This window comes from Helianthus annuus, chromosome 6 (assembly GCF_002127325.2).
Source record: "Helianthus annuus cultivar XRQ/B chromosome 6, HanXRQr2.0-SUNRISE, whole genome shotgun sequence".
NCBI lineage: Eukaryota > Viridiplantae > Streptophyta > Magnoliopsida > Asterales > Asteraceae > Helianthus > Helianthus annuus.
The window spans coordinates 92,778,325-92,798,055 of NC_035438.2; the positions used below are offsets into that span (position 1 = coordinate 92,778,325).

A 19,731-nucleotide genomic window follows, 5' to 3' on the forward strand; every position below is an offset into this window, starting at 1 on the left:
GATCTTGGTTTTTACTAAAACCTACACTATTTTTGGTGGTAAAACAAGTGTAGAAACACTAGAGAGACAAGAAAATCCATAAAGAAATGTTTTTGTAAAATATATCGACAAGTTGTAAACACCTAAAACTTTCAAGAATGAAGTTTATCAAGAAGTAAATACATTTTGGAGGGTAACTAAACCTACTAAACACACTACCAAGTTCCTACAAGTTTTTGTGAAAGATCAAGTTCATGTTGTTATATAAAATGTATAGTTTTTGCACTTGGTAAGTGTAAGTTGTTTAGGGATTGATTGTTGATTGTTTATGATGAGTTTTGAAAAGAAAATGATATGCTTTAATAGCATGGACACCTCCATTTTTAGGGGAAACTATGGCAAAATTTTCTAAAAATATAAACACTTAAAGAAATATTTTTTAACAAATATTTACTAGTGTATTTTAACTATGGTTTTCAATATAAACTTTGCCATAATTTTTATTACCAAAAATATAAATATTGGAGGTTGGTTTTTATAAATAAAAATGGGTAGATATATATTTAGAATATATATATATATATATATATATATATATATATATATATATATTAAGACACTTGTGTGAATATTTGTATACTCTGTTAAATAGTTATATTACTTTAGGGTAAAATAATATAACCTAACACAATACCAAGAATTTACAATCCAAAATAATACCAAAAATCACAAAGAATGAATATATAAGTTACACACTTAATGTTGTGAAACCGAACGCAAGAATGTAACTTACAAATATTCTAGAAAATACCGTTACAAATATATTTTTGGTAAATATTATTTTGGACATAAGAACATGAAAATATGATTTTTGTAAATACTACCAAAGTATATCGTATTTTCGACAAGGAGAAAATATATTATTTTTAGGGAGTTAAAATACTTTTTCTAGAATATTTAGAAGATATATGATTTTTGAGAGAAAAATATATATATTTTCTTGAAATACATGATTTTTGGACAAAATAAGTTTAAATATATTTTCTAAGTCAGACTTAAAAATATATTATACAAGTATATAAAGATGCATGTAAGGAATACCCCCATCCTTGGGAAGGAAATACGAAAATAAATACTTGAGAAGTATTAATACATAAATATTGTTTAACGATTATTCCAAAAATTAAATATAATTTAAAGTTAAAATAATTTATTTTAACACATAATTATAACTTGGAATAATATTAGGAACATAAGAAACGTAACTCAAAAACGTTAAACCCTAAGCCAAGGCACGGCCCGTCGTCTAATAGACATTAGTACATTGTAGAAAGTCGTGTTCGCTGAGGAGATTTGGGTTACGATTCTGAAGACGCAATACTGTGAGTTCATGTCCCCCTTTTCTTTTAACTGTTTTCAGTTTTATACTGCGGGGGTGAAATACATGTTACAATTATTACAAACATTTTATACATGGTAAGATTAGCTTAAGGAGGGTTACTGCTAGATCATGTGAAAGGTGGGTATAACACTTAAGACCATTAATCCTCGTCGTAGGACCGAGGGACATGAGTGATAGATCTATTTGGGTGTAGCGAACCCATACCCATGGGGACCAGGGTGGCCCATAGGGTGACTATGTCTTCCAGCCGGGGGGGCGGTACAAATTTGCTAGGTTTGAGTTTTCCTGCACCATTTTCACACATACCATTGGCCTTGCAAACCATTGGTGATCTGTTTTTCCTTATTGCTACATACCAGGGACATATATACACACAAGACATACTTTAAAGGTTTATTAATACACTTACACATGAACTCGCTCAACTTTTGTTGATGTTTTCAAATTACATGTATTTCAGGGAACTAAGTGGATCTAGCAGGTGTGTGCATGTTGTCAAGCTGCGTCATGAATAAGAGATGTCATCCGTGGTCGAAGGGTTTAGTAGATGTATCCTATTCCTGGACGGGATACATGTTTCTAAACTCGGTTTTAATTAATGTCTTTTGTTGAGTCTTCGTGAACTCATTTAAACATGTTGTGATTTGTAACTTAAATTTGGTGTCAACGTTTCAGACAATTGTGATGTGGTATTTTTGAAACTTAATTTATGGATGAACATCTACTGTTTTTATCATATAGCGTTGTTATGATTGAATGCTATGGTATTAAGTAAGTCACACCAATAACCACGCTTCCGCAAAAGTCAGGGTGTGACACAAGGGGATCTCGCACCCTTGATAGATTGTCAATCTCGTTACGATCCACGTCATAGGGACCTACATACAAGATTTTCTGAATTCATCACAGGTAGTTCTTTAACGGATACCTCAGCTTGCACCGATTCCATCAGTTCCACATCACTCTCAGTTCCTTCATCATCAGTTACTAAATCCTCTGTCCCGATCTCTGGTTTAACCCCAACTCCCACAAACTGTACATCGTGTTCTTCAGCAACTGTGGCATTCATTGGTGTTGGAGCTGTACTTGACCTACCACCGGTCCAAACTTTCCAAATTTCTCTAAAGGATACTTTCCCATAAATTGATGTTTCTTAGCCGATTCCCTACTTCTCTTCACCATATCAAAACATGAAGGCCCCGACGACTTTAAATTCAATAAATTTGCACTCTTGGCCAACTCTGGATACTTTTCATCAAGGATCATCTGAACAAATCGTGGATAAAGCATGAATATCTTCTTTTTCGGATTCTCCAGCATTCTTCGCATGTTGTCAAATATAAAAGCGGAGAAGTTATAATCCCAGTCATATACAAGGGCAACCATAGTAGAACTCTGTATCTGATTTAGCTGATCTAATCCACCCTTGTTCTCTGATATGCAAAGCAAGAACACATCAACAAGCAATCTCCAATACGGTGAAAATTACTTCTTCAATACGGTAGGACACTCGCCTTCATAACTCTTTCTTCGCAAGGCCTTCACTACTTTATCCCTTCCAAACGAAGTCGGATGTTGAGTTTGATCACCAAACTTTAACACTTCATGTATCACCGCTTCAGTAACAACAATATCTTTTCCTTGAATTTTGGCTTCTATAGAACCTGCACCTTCTACTCCATTCCTGTTAACCTTGGTAGACAGCCAGAAATCTCTAATCGTATCACTGCAAATTATGGGATTGGCTTTCTGGGCGTGTGTAATACGACACGAGTTTAATGGGATAATCATAGAATTGAATTCTTCATAAATTTTTGCAGGAGGATCTGATAGATATCCCACTTGATTATGAGACAGTTCAATGTCTAACTTTCGTTGATCAGCCATAACAAGTGAGATAAACATCAAAACATAGTTGACTAGACAACATAAGTCAACATGTTAACAAGTTAACCACTCAACCGAGTCAACGTAGTCAACAATGTCCACATTCAAATAGGTCAATTCAAATTTGAACTGTCATGAAAGTTTTTGAAAAGTTAAAGGTTCAATTCGAGTTCAAAACTTTTCGAAAAGTGGAAAGGTCCAAGAGATGAATTCGAATGGACAATAGGTCCAAAACACTGCTTCGAAAACCAGAATGTTCAAATTAATGACCCTTTTTCAGGTTTTTGAAAACATCTGAGACTTTTCGAATAACTCATGGCAGTTTATCTGAAATGCTTTGGACATTTATCCAAAACAAGATGATTTATCCGAAATGCATCCTAAACTTGGTGATTTATCCGAAATGCATCTGAAACTTGATGATTTATCCGAAATCTTCAAAATACCTTGAAGATGATGAGAATTCGAATATGAACAGTTTGAAGATTCGAAGAAGTCCTTTAAGATCGAGAGAGAATCCGAAATGATTAAGTGTGATTATGATTGATGCGAAACAATAAACAATCCTTAAGTACTCTTTCGAGGGATGGGCCCAGGTCTAATGGGCCTAGTCCATCAATACCCAAAGCCCAAATCAGAACATTGTTTTTCGAAAACATCTTAGGCCCATTCGAAAACTAATTTGGGACTTTTATACATAGGCCTAATTCGGAACAGTAATCTCTTCGAAAGCAATTTGGGCCTTTTTGAAAACAAAATTGGACCTGCTTTCCGGATCAGCCCAATTCGAAAACTGCTTTGGGCCTTTTTCAAATAGTTTGGGCTTCTTATAGTCCAGCCCAATTTAATTTTATATTGACAGAAAAACCATCTTTTGTAATTTGCGATCTAACCAACTGAGCATACCTATGAAAACACACAAAACACACACAAATCATATCAAAAAAATACTTGCAACGGGATCAAATCGTTCTCAGGCCAACCAAGGAACACTTTTCAGTGCAAACCTACTCAAACTGGTCTAAACAATTGCCAATATATTTGTCCATTTAAACTTAATGCTCACTTTCAGTTTTCAACTTCGTGATATACTTAAAGTAAACTTATACTACACTACCCGTGTTGTGACACCTGGGTCACTTTGACCATCAAACAAATAACAAGCCAATGAAATATTGTATTTCATACTTGGGATCTGTATAAATATGTGTATCTTTTGCACGTATCAATTTTTGTTCGATTTCAAGCTTTAAATCACTTTCTGGAAGGTTATACGCGCACTGATGCGTAAATATAACCAGTTTAATACAACGAACACTCTGGAATAGTGAAATAGGCTTAACATACCTTAAATAACCTTTACATAACTTAGAAATTAGTTTTGAAGGCTTTGGTATGGCAAAAACGAGTTAATTCGCTTACAGGGACTAAACTTGACAAACTGCGAAAGTATGCCAATTTGAACTGTAACGAACATTCCGGAACATGACCATAAGTTAAACACACCTTAAATATCCTTTATATAGCTTAGAAATAGGCTTTGAGGGGTTCGGTGTGCTAAAATAAACTTTTGGGTCATTTAGGGACTAAAAGTGTCAAAAAGTGCATAAGTTTGCGCTTTCGCGCATAACTTACGTTCTGAATACATCCGGACATCCAAAAATTTATGTAAGCACTAAAATATTTTATTTTAGTGTTTGGCATAAGAAAAATCCATTCGTCGCGTCATTTGGATCAGTTTTCGCGCTTATGCGCATTCCGTCGTAATTAAGCGAACATCGCGATCGTACGACCAAACGAACCGACATCTGGGATATTTTTGAGCATGTTTCATGTCCACAATGTTTAGGCATCATTTTAGGGCCTTAAAGTTGACTTAACGAGCCTTAAACATGTCGGAAATGGCCTTAAACCACAACAGGGACCTAAACTGTCATTTTGAAAGTTGTTTTCTGATCAGGACACCCAGGCGGCCCGCGTAAGCCCAGGGTGATCCTTTACGCGGCCCGTGACAGCCTTTCAGATCAGCAAAGGTCGTTTTAACTGCTGTAAACAGCCTTTCAACCCTCCAAAGGGCAATGCCTCTTGCAAATCTCTGGGGTTGGGGTCATATTATGATACCACAACATTTCGACACTTGTACGGATGAGATTCGAGCACGTAAATCGATAAACGATCCTAACGGTCTTGCATATCCTATAAATACCCCCCCCCCCTTCTTGCAAAAACCCACAAAATCTGATCTAAAAGCTCTAAGTTGAAGCCATTGCTTCATACCTGAGCTATTAGCTTTCGGGGACCCTTTGTAAGTGTTCTTTCGTTCTTTTCATTCGTTTTAGCGTTAAAGTCAAACTTTGTTTGACTTTCTGCTTGACCAGTTTATGGTCAATGCGAAGTTCGTTTGAACTTCATAACGTGAGCGTGATCACGATGGTTATAGTCCCTAGTGACTATACCTACTGATTACCACGTTATCTAGGCTCAGTGACGAGTCGTAGTTTCGGCCAAAATGCGCATTCTTGCGTATTTTGTAACCGAACTACTCATAGGTATTAAAACCGTTTATTTTGATACCAACCCTGTTTTCTAAACTTAGTTAAGCATGTTTTAACATGCTTAGCTTGTCACTTTTAGTTTAGTGCTTATATAGGGTCGTAAGGTAAGCGATCTAAACAATCGCTTATACTTTCGAACCCAACCCGTTTGGTCGATCAATAGGATCCGACCAAACACATTAGGTGACCATAGTATTTAGGGAATAACCTTCCGAGGTTATACCTTATGGTCACATCGTTTGAATAGTTGTATGATAGGTAGTATATATGCCTTAGGTAAATTACCAAAATACCCTTTGAACACCAAAATTCATTTTAAGCATATGTAACATAACTTTTGGTATCTAATCTGATTTCGCAACAATATTAGACATGTTAAGGCATATTTTACTTATCATAGGACTAGTTAGGCATTCCAAACGCGTTTCACGCGAATAAAGCGTTAAAGTAGCATAAGCTACCTAAACGGGTCGTAATGGGTCGTAAGCACTTAGGTTAGGTTTCATTTAGTATGCAGGCTTTGTTAAACCATACTACATGAGTTCCCATACTCATTTGGTTTACGAGCCCTCATTCTATCCAAATCCTCCGATTTAGGTCCGGTATATTAACATAGTTACCTATATTAGGTGCCGTTTGATATCTATGATCTCTAGCATTGTTTGGTTGTTACTCAAGGACTACTAAGCAATCTCAAGTGAGTACATAGAACCCCGTCTTTTAAATGTTTTCAAGGTGTTTATGTGAGTACATAGACCCCTCTTTTACTGTTTTCCAAACTGTTTTGGGGTGAAACACATGTGCCTAATTGTTACTTTCATGCTTTCATGTTTTCACATCATATACTTGCTATGTTCATTAGTACATTTATAGTACATGATTTACATTACATCGTTTTGCTATGTATGTTGACTGATAGCATACTTAGTACATTGTTTTACATTACATTTCATGCTATGTATGTCCATTGTGTGCAAACTTAGTACATTGTTTTACATTACATTTCATGCTATGTATGTCCATTGTGTGCATACTTAGTACATTGTTTTACATCACATTTCATGCTATGTATGTCCATTGTGTGCATACTTAGTACATTGTTTTACATTGTATTTCTGTTGCATATGCTCATCCAGCATATGAACACATTATATTACATTTTGAACCGTTGTGACCATTTGACCATGTGAACCGTCGTAACCGTTTGATTATATGAACTGATTTTAACTGTTGAACCGTGTGAACCTTTTGTATCTGTTGACAAGATTTACATTTGACAATAGACATTGGACTATACATAAACATTTCTACAATTGTTAAACATTACATCTTGATGGTTTGGTTTGAGTTGGTTTGGTTTGAGTAAGTGATTTAAGTAACGAGGCGTGTGTAATATGATACAAGCATGGTGGATACGCCGCTGGTACTTCCTATATATAAGTGTTTGTATGGTATTACATATCGTAGCGTTATTTGAATCATTTCAATTTGAGACATATAACGTTTTATACAAATAACATACTTTTCACAAGACATTGTTTTACAAACAACTTATCTTATACAAACTCATTTTACATGGTTATTCATTTAACCATACATTATTCTCTTATTTATACATATCATCTGAACTTATTGTTTTTCAAACAATTTACAAAACAAATCAATTTACAAGGTTCATGACTAAACCTTATTAAACATTTTCTTAAACTTACAAGTCATGAATCCTATTTTCACAAAACCTATGTATCTCACAGGCATTTTTATGCTGACGTACCTATTTTCACATGTGTTTTCAGGAGTTAATGCATAGGACTTATCGAGACATACTTAGGCGGACCTGTGCCTTAGTGACTTAAAACGAAGCAAGAACTAGTTATTTTATGTTATGTACTCTTTGTTCTTGTTTAAAGACAATGTAACTCTCTGGTTTGATAAATAAAATATAACATTAATTGCCATGGATTTGAAACAATTAATTCTGTTACAACACTCCCCGACGATTCCGCCACGTTTCGTTGTCTCACATGGTCGAGGTGTGACACGTGTGTTCCATACCATGACATACCCCCGCGATCAAGGTAAGCATAACAATTCATCGTAGCAGATGAGTATATTGAGTTCATCATTTTGATTTACAACATCGTACGATTGATGAACAGGTCAGTACTTTCGTACATCAGAGTGACCAATAAAATGTCTGACAAGGGTTAGGCGAATACCTTTTGGTACGAATTTTGCTTTATAAGCACACGGAATTCTCTCATTTTGAGATTTTATTCCTTTAAGGTTTTTGGCCTCTTTTTGGCTCTTTTAAGATATCCTAACTATGACTAGGTATGCATATAATCTGGATGCAACAGAAGAATAACCATTATATCCCGGATGACTCAACAGCACAAAGACCTGAAACCTCAGACGTTGGCTATCTATGAACGCAAGATTTAAGACCATAAAATCATGCGCCGATAGTATATTAACCACATGATACATAGTTTGTTATGTTTATATCACATGGTTTCGTTTATCACTTTGAGCGTTAGGTCTATCAACACATCGCAATAGATCCTAGTCATTTCAGCCAAAACACCTTACATGTGTTAGCCAAGCCCTTTAGCACAAACATTTATTTCATTTCCCTACAAATATTTTGAAATAGTAGCAGAGTATCTGAATTCAGCTGTTCTTCAAAGCAGACTTCAAACATAACAACCCAGCACTTCCGAAATCAAACCAGAATCAGTGTGATATCAATCTGAGCCTTGAAATAGGTTCAACAGGCGCCGATACCAATTGTAAGTCCCGAAATTGGGTCAAACAACAATATCACAACTAGTTTGATTGGTGGGCGGAATCACACAATCAAACTTGATTCGATAACAAACACAAAGAAAATAAGATGAATAGAATAATCAACACCAAAAGTTTAACTTGCATACAATTGAGAATTGTCTGATACAAGTCTTCTGCAAAATATTGTAGAGTCAAAAACCTAAACAATGATTATAAAACATGTATTTATAGGAGAGTTGAGCACACAACTCCCCCTAAACTCTAAGCCCATGGCGCCCCACCAAGCCCAGTTACAAGCCCAAAACAATCAACTAACATCTAGCCCAGTCTATTAAATAAATAATAATGTATAAACCTTCAAGGGCCCAACAACAAGTAAAAAAATATTTCTCTCTCACATGAAAGGGGTATGTTTAGAAGGAAAAGGAGCATATTTAGACACATCCTAAGTTATACTTGCAATTTCGCAAATGTCTCTCTCACATGAAGGGGCTATGTATAGAAGGAAAGGGAGAACATTTCAACAAACCTTTTGAAAGTAGAGGGGTTACTTTGACCAAGGTGTTATTTGTTTTTTCAGAGGTAAAATGTATGCAGTATGCGGACCACATCTGCAGACATTTGTAGTAGAAGAGGTGGACCAAACCTCTGGAGTCTGTAAGAAGTAGACTGTTTGTTTTTTAACTTCTACAAGTTGTTGAAATAAACTATAAAAAATTCCCATTGAAATAAATCTTTCCTGTAATCAAGAACTACAAAAGATACATCAAGAAACCAAATTGTTTCTTTTTAACCACCAATTGATTAATATAACTGTAACCAATTGGCCAGTGGGATGTGGCGGCGGCTGGTGACATTGATGTCGGTGGGATGTGGATCCGGTGGGATGTGGATCCGGTGGGATGTTGACATTGACGGATGTTGTTGATGCTGAAGAGGTGGCAGCTGCTGTTGATGTTGAAGAGGTGGCAGCTGGTGACGAGGTGGACAGTGGTGACCACACGCAGAGGTGGACGGTGGGAGGGAGGAGGGGACGTCGGTGGGAGGGTGGCTCTGGTGGGAGGGTGACAACGGTTGAGGAGATGGGGTAGAGAAGAAGGGGTGAAGAGGTGCTAGGGTTTGTTTGTGAAATACTGTGTTTAGATTTAGGGCAAGAAAAGAGTCTACATACCTAAAAAGATGACATCTCACATCAGCACCAAAAAGAGGACGCACAGAGGTTTTCTAATAAAAGATCTTCGAGAAAACAAATAGTCTTGCAGACCCAAACGTCTGCACATGATCTACACAACAGACATAATAGCACAAGAAACGCTTTTGAAAAAACGTCTCACATCAGCACCAAAAAGAGGACGCACAGAGGTTTTCTAATAAAAGATCTTCGAGAAAACAAATAGTCTTGCAGACCCAAACGTCTGCACATGATCTGCACAACACAGACATAATAGCACAAGAAACGCTTTTGAAAAAAAAAAAAAAAAAAAAAAAAAAAAAAAAAAAACACCCTCCAACATTGTTAAGCATATGGGCCCAAAGTACATCACATCTTTGATTTGAACTTTGAAGTTGCAATCCACACGTCGGTTGAATAATAAAAGTTCGTTAGACTATTTAGAAGTAACCCAACCCAAACTCTGTATAAATTAAATACAGATCCATCGATACGTACACTCGCAAATCTTCAGATTCACTACTTTCAAAACACCATTTGATTTCGTCTCTCTCACACATACATGGCCGCAAACGATGCACATGTTAATAATCAACCAGAGGTTCGTGTTTTAATTGCGTTTGATGTTATTCTGTTTTAGAAGAATTGATTGACTTGTTGTGCAAGAAGATTGAATTTCTCCATGATTGATCGTAATCTAGGGCGAAAACGAATATGAATTTTGGTGTTACTTTGATTGTTTTAAAATTGAATAAACCTAATCCGATTAGAATCTATGCAAAGACGATGTGTTGACGAGAAACTGTAATTCCTCACTGAAACGTATGATATCTTGAAGGTATTTGTTTATGCTAGAAACTGTAATTCTAATAAGATCGATCCTGTACATTGTACATTGATAACATAACTGCTAGGAAAAGATATAGATTGGTGTTAAACTTGTTGAAAATATTTACGGAGATGTAGGGCTGTTTGTTTACCTCTTAATGATGAGGGTTCAGACCTCTTACCGGTTCAACACTTAATGGTTCAGACTATTTGTTTCGCATGCAAATGTCTGAATGGTTCATACATTTGCCTCTGAATGGCTAAGACCTCTAATCTAAATTGGTCAGACATTTGTCTCTGAATGGTTAAGTATTATACTGGCTCTTAATGGTTCAGACGTCTTACTGTTTCAGCACTTAATGGTCCAGACCTCTTACTGGTTCAGTACTTAACCATTCAGAAGTTGCCAAACAGCCCGTAGAGGACCAGCCGTTTCTATTTGAACAGGCCGGTTACTGGATTTCAATATCTTTTCATTTTTTATTTCAAAATCTCATTTACTGGTTTGTTGACTGCTTTAGGCTTCATAATCATTCATTTAAAGGTGTCATATTTTTTATTAAAAATGCAAATCTACACCAAAGTGTTGGAATATAAAGTCATAAGTGTCATATAAGCTGGTGCAGGGAAGTTAGAGGGGCTTTCTGGTCATTTCTCTATAGTTAAATAAGTCTTTTAGTTTACAAGTTAATAAGTGCTGAAAGTACAGGGGCTGAAGTTGCTAAAAACAAACGTTGGTTGTTAAGACAGTTAGGGTTAGAAGATTTGGGGCTTTATAAGATTTGGGGCTTTATAAGCTGATCCACTGATCATGTTTAAATAGTTCGATTCCTTTGTAATTACACTTTCAATTTCTTTCTTTCAGTTCGTTTGTATGTTGATTTTACATTCAACAAAGTAATCAGTGAGTATTGAGTTGGATTGTGAGTTTGTTCTTGTGCGATTGAGATTTTCTTTGGTGTTTAATTACAACAATTGGTATCAGAGCCTGGTTCTGGCTCGATTCAAAGAAGTCGGTTGATTCAATCAAGATCGTGATTCAAGAAGGACGACAGTCATGGTGTCAACAAAATTCGAATTGGAAAAGTTTGACGGAAAGAACGATTTTAGTCTATGGAGGCTGAAGATGAGAGCTCTGTTGGTTCACAATGGAGTGGTGGATGCTTTGAAGGGGGAAGATAATCTTCCTACTGGTCTTACAGATAAAGAAAAGAAGGAGATGATGGAAAAAGCACATAGTGCCATCATTCTAAGTCTTGGTGATCGAGTGCTGAGAGAAGTCTCAAAAGAAACAACTGCAGCAGGTGTGTGGACAAAACTGGAAAGCCTGTATATGACTAAGTCCCTAGCCAATCGGCTATACTTGAAGAAGAAGTTATATACATTCCAGATGGGTTCAGGGAGCACTATTGCAGATCATACAGATGAGTTCAATAAACTCATTCTGGATCTTGAGAACATTGAAGTGAAGCTTGATGATGAAGACCAGGCCATCATTTTCTTGACGTCTCTACCTCAGTCCTTTGAACACTTTGTAGACACTTTAATGTATGGGAGAGATACATTGTCTATGGAAGAAGTGTTGGCTGCGTTAAACTCAAAAGAGTTGAAGAAGAGATCGGATCATAAGGAAGAAGGTGGAGAGGGGTTAATGGTGAGAGGAAGATCAGAAAAAAGATTCAAGAAGCAATCAAGAAGCTCATCAAGATCAAAGTCCAGGTTCAAGAGAAGGTGTTTTGTATGTAATTCTGAAAGTCATTTTAAAAGAGATTGTCCTGAATGGAAGAAAAAGAAACAAGAGTTTAATGGCACAAAAGGGCAAAACAGTAATATTGCTCAAGAAGAGGCTTATTCATCAGATGGCTATGACAGTGCAGATGTCTTGACTGTCATGTCATGTGATGGAATCACAGGAAAATGGGTCATGGACTCTGGTGGATCATTTCATATGACTCCTGTTAAGCAGTTCTTCAAGAACATTGATTATGGTGAATATGGGTCTGTAAAGTTGGGAGATGACAGGCCATGTGTCATTAAAGGGATTGGGACAGTAGTATTCAAGATGGCAAATGGGATGGAGTTTGAACTAAAAGGGGTCAGGTATATTCCTGAGTTAAAAAGAAGCTTGTTGTCTTTGGGAACTTTTGAAAAAGAAGGTTACCATGTTAGTCTAAAGAATGGCAAAGCAAGAGTAGTTATGGGATCTATGGTGGTATTGTCTGGTTCAAGAAAGGATAATAACATCTATATTCTGGATGGAACTGTCATAAGAGGTGAAAATTGCAGTGTTGAACATAGTGAACTGAGTGAAGCAACATTGTGGCACAGAAGGCTTGGTCACATTAGTGATCAAGGGCTGCAAGAATTGAGAAAACAACAGGTCATTGGTTTCAATGACAAGGGTGCAGGTTTTTGTGAAAACTGCATAATGGGAAAGGCTCACAGGGTTAAGTTCACTAAAGGCAAACACAAGACAAAGGGTATTCTTGACTATGTTCATGCAGATTTGTGGGGTCCAACTAAAACTCAATCTCTTGGTGGAGCAAGGTATTTTCTCTCTTTAGTAGATGATTTTTCAAGAAGGGTGTGGGTTTATGTATTAAAGCATAAACATGAAGCATTTAAAAGTTTTCAAGATTGGAAGAGTCTAGTTGAAAATCATGCTGGGAGAAAAATTAAAAGGCTAAGAACAGACAATGGGCTTGAATTCTGTTCAAAAGAGTTCAATGAATTCTGCAGAAAGAATGGTATTGGTAGGCATTTAACTGTGCCAGGGACACCTCAGCAAAATGGGTTGGTTGAGAGAATGAATAGAACCCTGTTAAACAAAGTGAGATGTATGCTAATCAGTGCTGGAATGCCAAAGAAATTTTGGGCAGAAGCTGTGACTACAGCAGCTTATTTGATAAATAGATCACCATCAGTGGCCACAGGGAATAAAGCACCTATGGAAGTCTGGACAAGTGAGAAGACAGACTATGGAAATTTAAAAATATTTGGTTCTTTGGCTTATGCTCATATAAGTCAAGGTAAATTAGAACCAAGGGCAGTGAGGTGTGTTATTTTGGGATATCCTGATGGCACAAAAGGGTATAGAGTGTGGAAAATGGATGGTGATGGTCCAAAGGTGTTTGTAAGCAGAGATATTGTTGCATTCAGAGAGGATATTCTATATAAAGACTTGGTTGGTGAAAGAGCTGTGAAGACTAAATGTGTTGATCATAGTATTCTAATTGAGGTGGAGCCTAAGGAAGATCAACATGTTCAACAAGAAAGTCCACAATCTGTTGAAGATGAGGGTAACACCTCTGGAAATGAAGGTGATCAAAGCTCAAGTCAACAAGACTATTGTTTGGCCAGAGATAGAACCAGAAGACAGATTGTAAAACCTTTGAAGTTCAGAGAGAATGAAAACATCTCTGCTGTGGTGTTTCTTGCTGCAGAAAATGAGAGTGTTAATGAACCTCTCACTTATGAGGAGGCTATCAAGACAAATGAAAGTGACAAATGGAAGAAGGCTATGGATGAAGAGATGAACTCTTTGTACAAGAATGAAACTTGGCAGCTGGTTGATAAGCCAAAAGATAAGAAGCTGGTGTCCTGTAAGTGGATTTATAAGCTCAAAGAGGGTATCAAAGAGGGTGAAAATCCAAGATATAAAGCCAGGCTAGTGGCTAAAGGCTTTACACAGAAGGCTGGCATTGACTACAATGAGATTTTCTCACCTGTAGTCAAACACACTTCCATAAGGGTAATTTTGTCTTTAGTAGCTGCACTTGATCTGGAGTTGGAACAGCTTGATGTTAAAACAGCTTTCTTGCATGGAAACTTAGAAGAGCAGATTTATATGGCCCAACCAAAGGGTTATGAGGTAAAGGGTCAGGAAGAGAAGGTTTGTTTGTTGAAAAGATCATTGTATGGGTTGAAACAGTCACCCAGGCAATGGTATAAACGGTTTGATGATTATATGATCAGCAGTGGTTTCAACAGAAGCAGCTATGATAGTTGTGTTTATCATAGGGAATACAGCAGGGGTAATTATGTCTATTTACTGCTGTATGTTGATGATATGCTGCTGGCCTGTAAAGATAAAGAGGAAATAGATGCTACAAAAAGGTTACTTATGAAGGAATTTGACATGAAAGAGCTGGGAGAAGCAAAGAAGATACTTGGTATGGAGATTAAAAGAGATAGAAAGTTGAAACAGCTCAAGTTAAGTCAAAATTCATATGTCAAGAAAGTCTTAAGTAATTTCTGTATGGATAGTTGCAAAGCAGTTAAAGTTCCTCTTGCTGCACATTTCAAGTTGTCAAATGAGAACTCTCCTAAAACAGAAGAAGAAAGATTCTATATGGAGAAGGTGCCATATGCTAATACTGTTGGCAGTTTGATGTATTTGATGATATGCACAAGGCCAGATCTTGCTTATGCTGTCAGTGTAGTAAGCAGGTTCATGGCTAATCCTGGAAAAGAGCATTGGGCTGCTGTGAAGTGGATTCTCAGATATTTGAAGGGTACACAGGATATTGGTCTGATGTTTGGGGATAAAATAAGTGAAAAGGGCAAAAGGGTCACTGGTTATGTTGATGCAGATCATGCTAAAGATCTGGATAAAGGAAGGTCCATAACGGGTTATTCATTTCTTGTGTTGGGAAATTTAGTAAGTTGGAAGGCTCAGCTGCAACATGTAGTTGCTTTATCATCCACAGAGGCAGAGTTTATAGCATTGACTGAAGGGGTAAAAGAGTCATTGTGGCTGAAAGGGCTGGTCTCTGATTTGGGAGTTAATTTGGATGAGGTTGAAGTGTTTTGTGATAACACTGGAGCTATACAACTGTCTAAAAACAGTGTATTCCATGAAAGGACCAAACACATAAGAGTAAAGTTGTTCTTTATTAGAGAAATAATCAATTCAAAAGAAGTTGTGGTCAAGTGGATTGAAACACAAGAAAATCCTGCAGATATGATGACAAAACCAATTGCAGGGGTTAAATTTGATAGCTTTATGAAGATGCTGGGCTTACTTTAAAGTCACTCATGACTTTAAGGTGGAGATTGTTGGAATATAAAGTCATAAGTGTCATATAAGCTGGTGCAGGGAAGTTAGAGGGGCTTTCTGGTCATTTCTCTATAGTTAAATAAGTCTTTTAGTTTACAAGTTAATAAGTGCTGAAAGTACAGGGGCTGAAGTTGCTAAAAACAAACGTTGGTTGTTAAGACAGTTAGGGTTAGAAGATTTGGGGCTTTATAAGATTTGGGGCTTTATAAGCTGATCCACTGATCATGTTTAAATAGTTCGATTCCTTTGTAATTACACTTTCAATTTCTTTCTTTCAGTTCGTTTGTATGTTGATTTTACATTCAACAAAGTAATCAGTGAGTATTGAGTTGGATTGTGAGTTTGTTCTTGTGCGATTGAGATTTTCTTTGGTGTTTAATTACAACACAAAGGATATGTAATTTCATATTATTATTGTATTAATTTAGTTATATCTATATAGTTTTAAATTACTATCCGCTTTTAGAAACCTGTCCGACCAGCTGGTTCGTTCATAGGTCCAGCTATGAAAAGATAGGTTAGTTACCTATTTATAGACAAAAGGCTTACATTTCTCAACATCCTATTTTGCTATATAATTAACGCAGAAGCATTAGGATTACAGTAGTGACTTGTGTACAAGTACGTGAGTGAACAGAAGATTGTAGTAAATCTTCGCTCTAAATGTATGTGATGTTTCTATGTTTGGTAATATGGTCTGTTTTACTGATGATCAAATTTATACTGTTCTGCAAGATGGTATGTGGGACTCCGTAAATTAGTATATTCCATCTAAACACTTGGTATTTAAAAGCCATGCTTGAAATTGTGTGTTTTAACTGACGGAAACATGCTTCTTGATAACAATATTAATATGATCAGGTTGAGATCGAAGAAGAGAGGTTGAAGTACCTGGAATTTGTGCAACTGGCAGTGCTCCATGCAGTTGTTTATGCATCAAAGGTCTATGGTTATGCTAAGGACAACTCGGGTCCCCTCAAACCGGGAGTGGAGACGATAGAGGATACTCTCAAGACTGTTGTTGGTCCTGCCTATGATAAGTTCCACGATATCCCTGTTGAGGTCCTCAAATTCGTTGATCGTAAGGTTAGAATATTTATGTTGTATTGTATTTTCTTGTTCCAAGTCGTATATAAACCAGAAACAAATACGAATTACCTATTTTCAGGTTGACGAATCTGTTAGTAAGTTCGATAGCCAAGTGCCTCCTTTTGTGAAGCAAGTATCAACCAAAACCAAAAACCTGTCTACAGAGGTGAAGAAGGGTGGTGTGGTGGAAACGGCCTCTGGGATCGCGAAAACCGCGTACACCAAGCTAGAACCGGTTGCCGAGCACTATGCTGTTTCAGCCTGGCACACTCTTAACCAGCTCCCACTCTTCCCTAAGGTGGCTAAGGTGGTTGTACCCGCAGCAGCTTACTATTCTGAGAAGTACAACCAGACCGTGCAGCAAACAGCCGAGAAAGGATACAAGGTTTCTTCATTTCTACCATTGGTTCCCACTGAAAAGATTGCTAAGGTGTTCAACTCCTCTGGGCCACAAGCTGATCATTAGAACCAACTGGTTTACCTTAAGTCATATGACATTGCTTTCGCTTTTCGCATGAATCTTTGTTATGTTCAAGGTACCATCTTTATATGTACAGGTTTAAGGTTTGATTATAAGTTGTCATTGATGGTAATCCTTGTTTCTTGAGAATGAATATGAGTTTCCATGAGAGTTTTCTCTGTTTCGTTTATGTTTTCTTGGTTTTATACACTTATAGTTGAAGTTGTCCAATTTGTGCATTGCGTTCCAAAAAGCGCGCCTAGGCGCAAGGTAACAACTGACTTTCAACCTTCTCGGCTTTATTAATAATTACATAAAACAAATTATGTATTAAAACTGCTCATGACCAAATAAGTGAATAACAGTTAAAATTGTTTCAGAGGGTTTTTTTTATATAATCATGAAAGCAAAGAGGCTAAAAGTTATTTTATAACCATTACTTACAAACAGGGGGAAATGTTGATTTTTCTAAACTCTTAAAATTCCTGTCATCTCCTTCATCCGACTTTAAACCCACGACGTGTTTTTGAAACTCTTAGTTCTGTTCATTTTAGATTTAGATAACTTTGCAGAAATATTTCTCCGACGTTTTTGAAACTCGTAGTTGTGTTCATTTTAGATTCATATGACTTTGCAGAAACATTTCTCCGACATCATTAAATAGAGGCATAATGTTTTTAAACATCAATATTAATGCGATGGCTACATGGCTACATGTTAATGCGATGCACACCCAAAATTACCGACGGTAATTTGTTGATTCAGTCACATAAAAAAAATTACGAGTATTTTTGGCGTAAATACAAATATTTGTAAAAAAAGGTTCCATTGCCGGGAATCGAACCCGGGTCTCCTGGGTGAAAGCCAGATATCCTAACCGCTGGACGACAATAGAATTTGTTTATCTGTATCTGGATGAAAATTAAAGACCTTCTGGATTAGTTGGCGGAGTCTTATTTTCAATGTAATAATTATGTTAACAACTTTAACATACTTCGTTAAGTTTTCCTTCTAAGAATTGACAATTGAGGATTTTTAATTTATAAAACAATATCTTAAATCAAATATCGAAGTCATTGTTTTGTTTGTTGTTTATCACTCGGCACTCGCCAATACTATTGATAATTATCCCTCTTGTGTCACTTGGTGTTCATAAAGTCTAATTGTTAAGACAATTTAGAAATTGGTTGGAATGAATTATGTTAAAACTTTAAGAAGATTACGGTAACTGCTTTCAAGATACCCTAAATGGTTGGAGGGCATCGTTAAATACAATCAAGACCATGGAGATTGTGGAGTCTGCATCAACCATACGGGCTGCCTTTTGTGACCACAATTGAAATATCCGTGCTGAATTTGCTTAAAAATTTATATATAGGAAATAATAACTCTTTAGGTTAGTTAACTTTCAAAGTCAAACTGAAACAACAGTTGAACAAATCGTTATATACAAAATACAAAGATTCATAAATTAATTAATACATACTATTTATTTAAATAATAAGATGCCAAAAAAAATTCTTCATTCATACCTAGTTCTGCAGTTGTTGCCCTCATGGTTTCCAGCCACCACTTTTCTTTGAAGTCAAAATCGAAAGTGAATAGCTGCCAAAAAAAATAAAAAAAATACAGGTTATACCACTTTAACATTTGGAGTTTATTAAAATCAAGATTTAATCTAAATTGAGTTAATTGCCAAAATCGTCCCTGAGGTTTGAGCACATTTGCCATTTCCGTCCAAAATGACACTTTTGTACCATTTTGCCCCCCACGTTTGTAACTTTTTGCCATTTTCATCCAAACCACTAACTTAGTTTATTTTTTCTGTTAAGTTGAATTAAATTTGGATGAAACTGGCAAATATAAACCACAGGGACGATTTTGGCAATTTAGTCAAACTCTTTTTAATTTCTTTTATTTAGTTAATTTTGCCACATCTTCCTATACTAATAAATGAAAATCTTTTTTGGACACGTGTCACTTACTGGTGCTTTCTCACCTTATTTTCCTATTTATCTCTCATATTAATTAATAATAATAATAATAATAATAATTTTAAACAAAAATATTAGATAAGAATAAATATTTAGATAAGGATAAACATTTGTTTTTATTATGATCATATTAAATAATAATAAATAATAATAATTTTAAACAAAAAAATAGTTAAGAATACACGTTTAACAAAATAAAATGTTATAATAAGTAAATAGTACATTAAAGATCATTTTTAAAAGATAAATTTATAATAAGTAAATAGTACATCAATGTTCATTTTTAAAAGATAAATCTTGATTATTGTTTGTATTAACATATGACATTATATTTTATTCAACACGTGTAATATACGAGTTTATTTAAAATTATATCTTTTATTATTTATTATATAAAATTATATTTATGCAACCCGTGTAATACACGGGGTTTTGACCTAGTATATAATAAAAAAGAATATACATGCAATTTTTTATGAAAAAAATAATAGTTTTGTCACATATTTTTTTTATAAAT

The 19,731-nt window shown here is 35.8% G+C and overlaps 1 protein-coding gene and 1 non-coding gene across 2 annotated transcripts; one reads left to right on the forward strand and one right to left on the reverse strand.

The window, feature by feature from the left end:
* The first annotated feature begins 10,224 nt into the window (after positions 1-10,224).
* LOC110937262 (stress-related protein) lies at positions 10,225-17,410 on the forward strand. Its single transcript, XM_022179654.2, has 3 exons — positions 10,225-10,385; positions 16,533-16,757; positions 16,840-17,410. The coding sequence occupies exons 1-3, from the start codon at positions 10,347-10,349 to the stop codon at positions 17,224-17,226; spliced, it is 651 nt and encodes a 216-aa protein (XP_022035346.1). The 5' UTR covers positions 10,225-10,346; the 3' UTR covers positions 17,227-17,410.
* A 633-nt stretch (positions 17,411-18,043) lies between these two features.
* Positions 18,044-18,115, reverse strand: TRNAE-UUC. The gene has a single exon. It is a non-coding gene; the product is annotated as a tRNA-Glu (tRNA).
* Positions 18,116-19,731: the final 1,616 nt, after the last annotated feature.

What these genes read in the sequence shown, in the direction of transcription:
- LOC110937262 (XM_022179654.2), top strand. Translation starts at nt 10,347, where the DNA reads ATGGCCGCAAACGATGCACATGTTAATAATCAACCAGAG. An exon ending in ATGTTAATAATCAACCAGAG is followed by an intron (nt 10,386 to 16,532) that starts GTTCGTGTTTTA and finishes TAATATGATCAG; the next exon opens with GTTGAGATCGAAGAAGAGAG. An exon ending in TCAAATTCGTTGATCGTAAG is followed by an intron (nt 16,758 to 16,839) that starts GTTAGAATATTT and finishes ACCTATTTTCAG; the next exon opens with GTTGACGAATCTGTTAGTAA.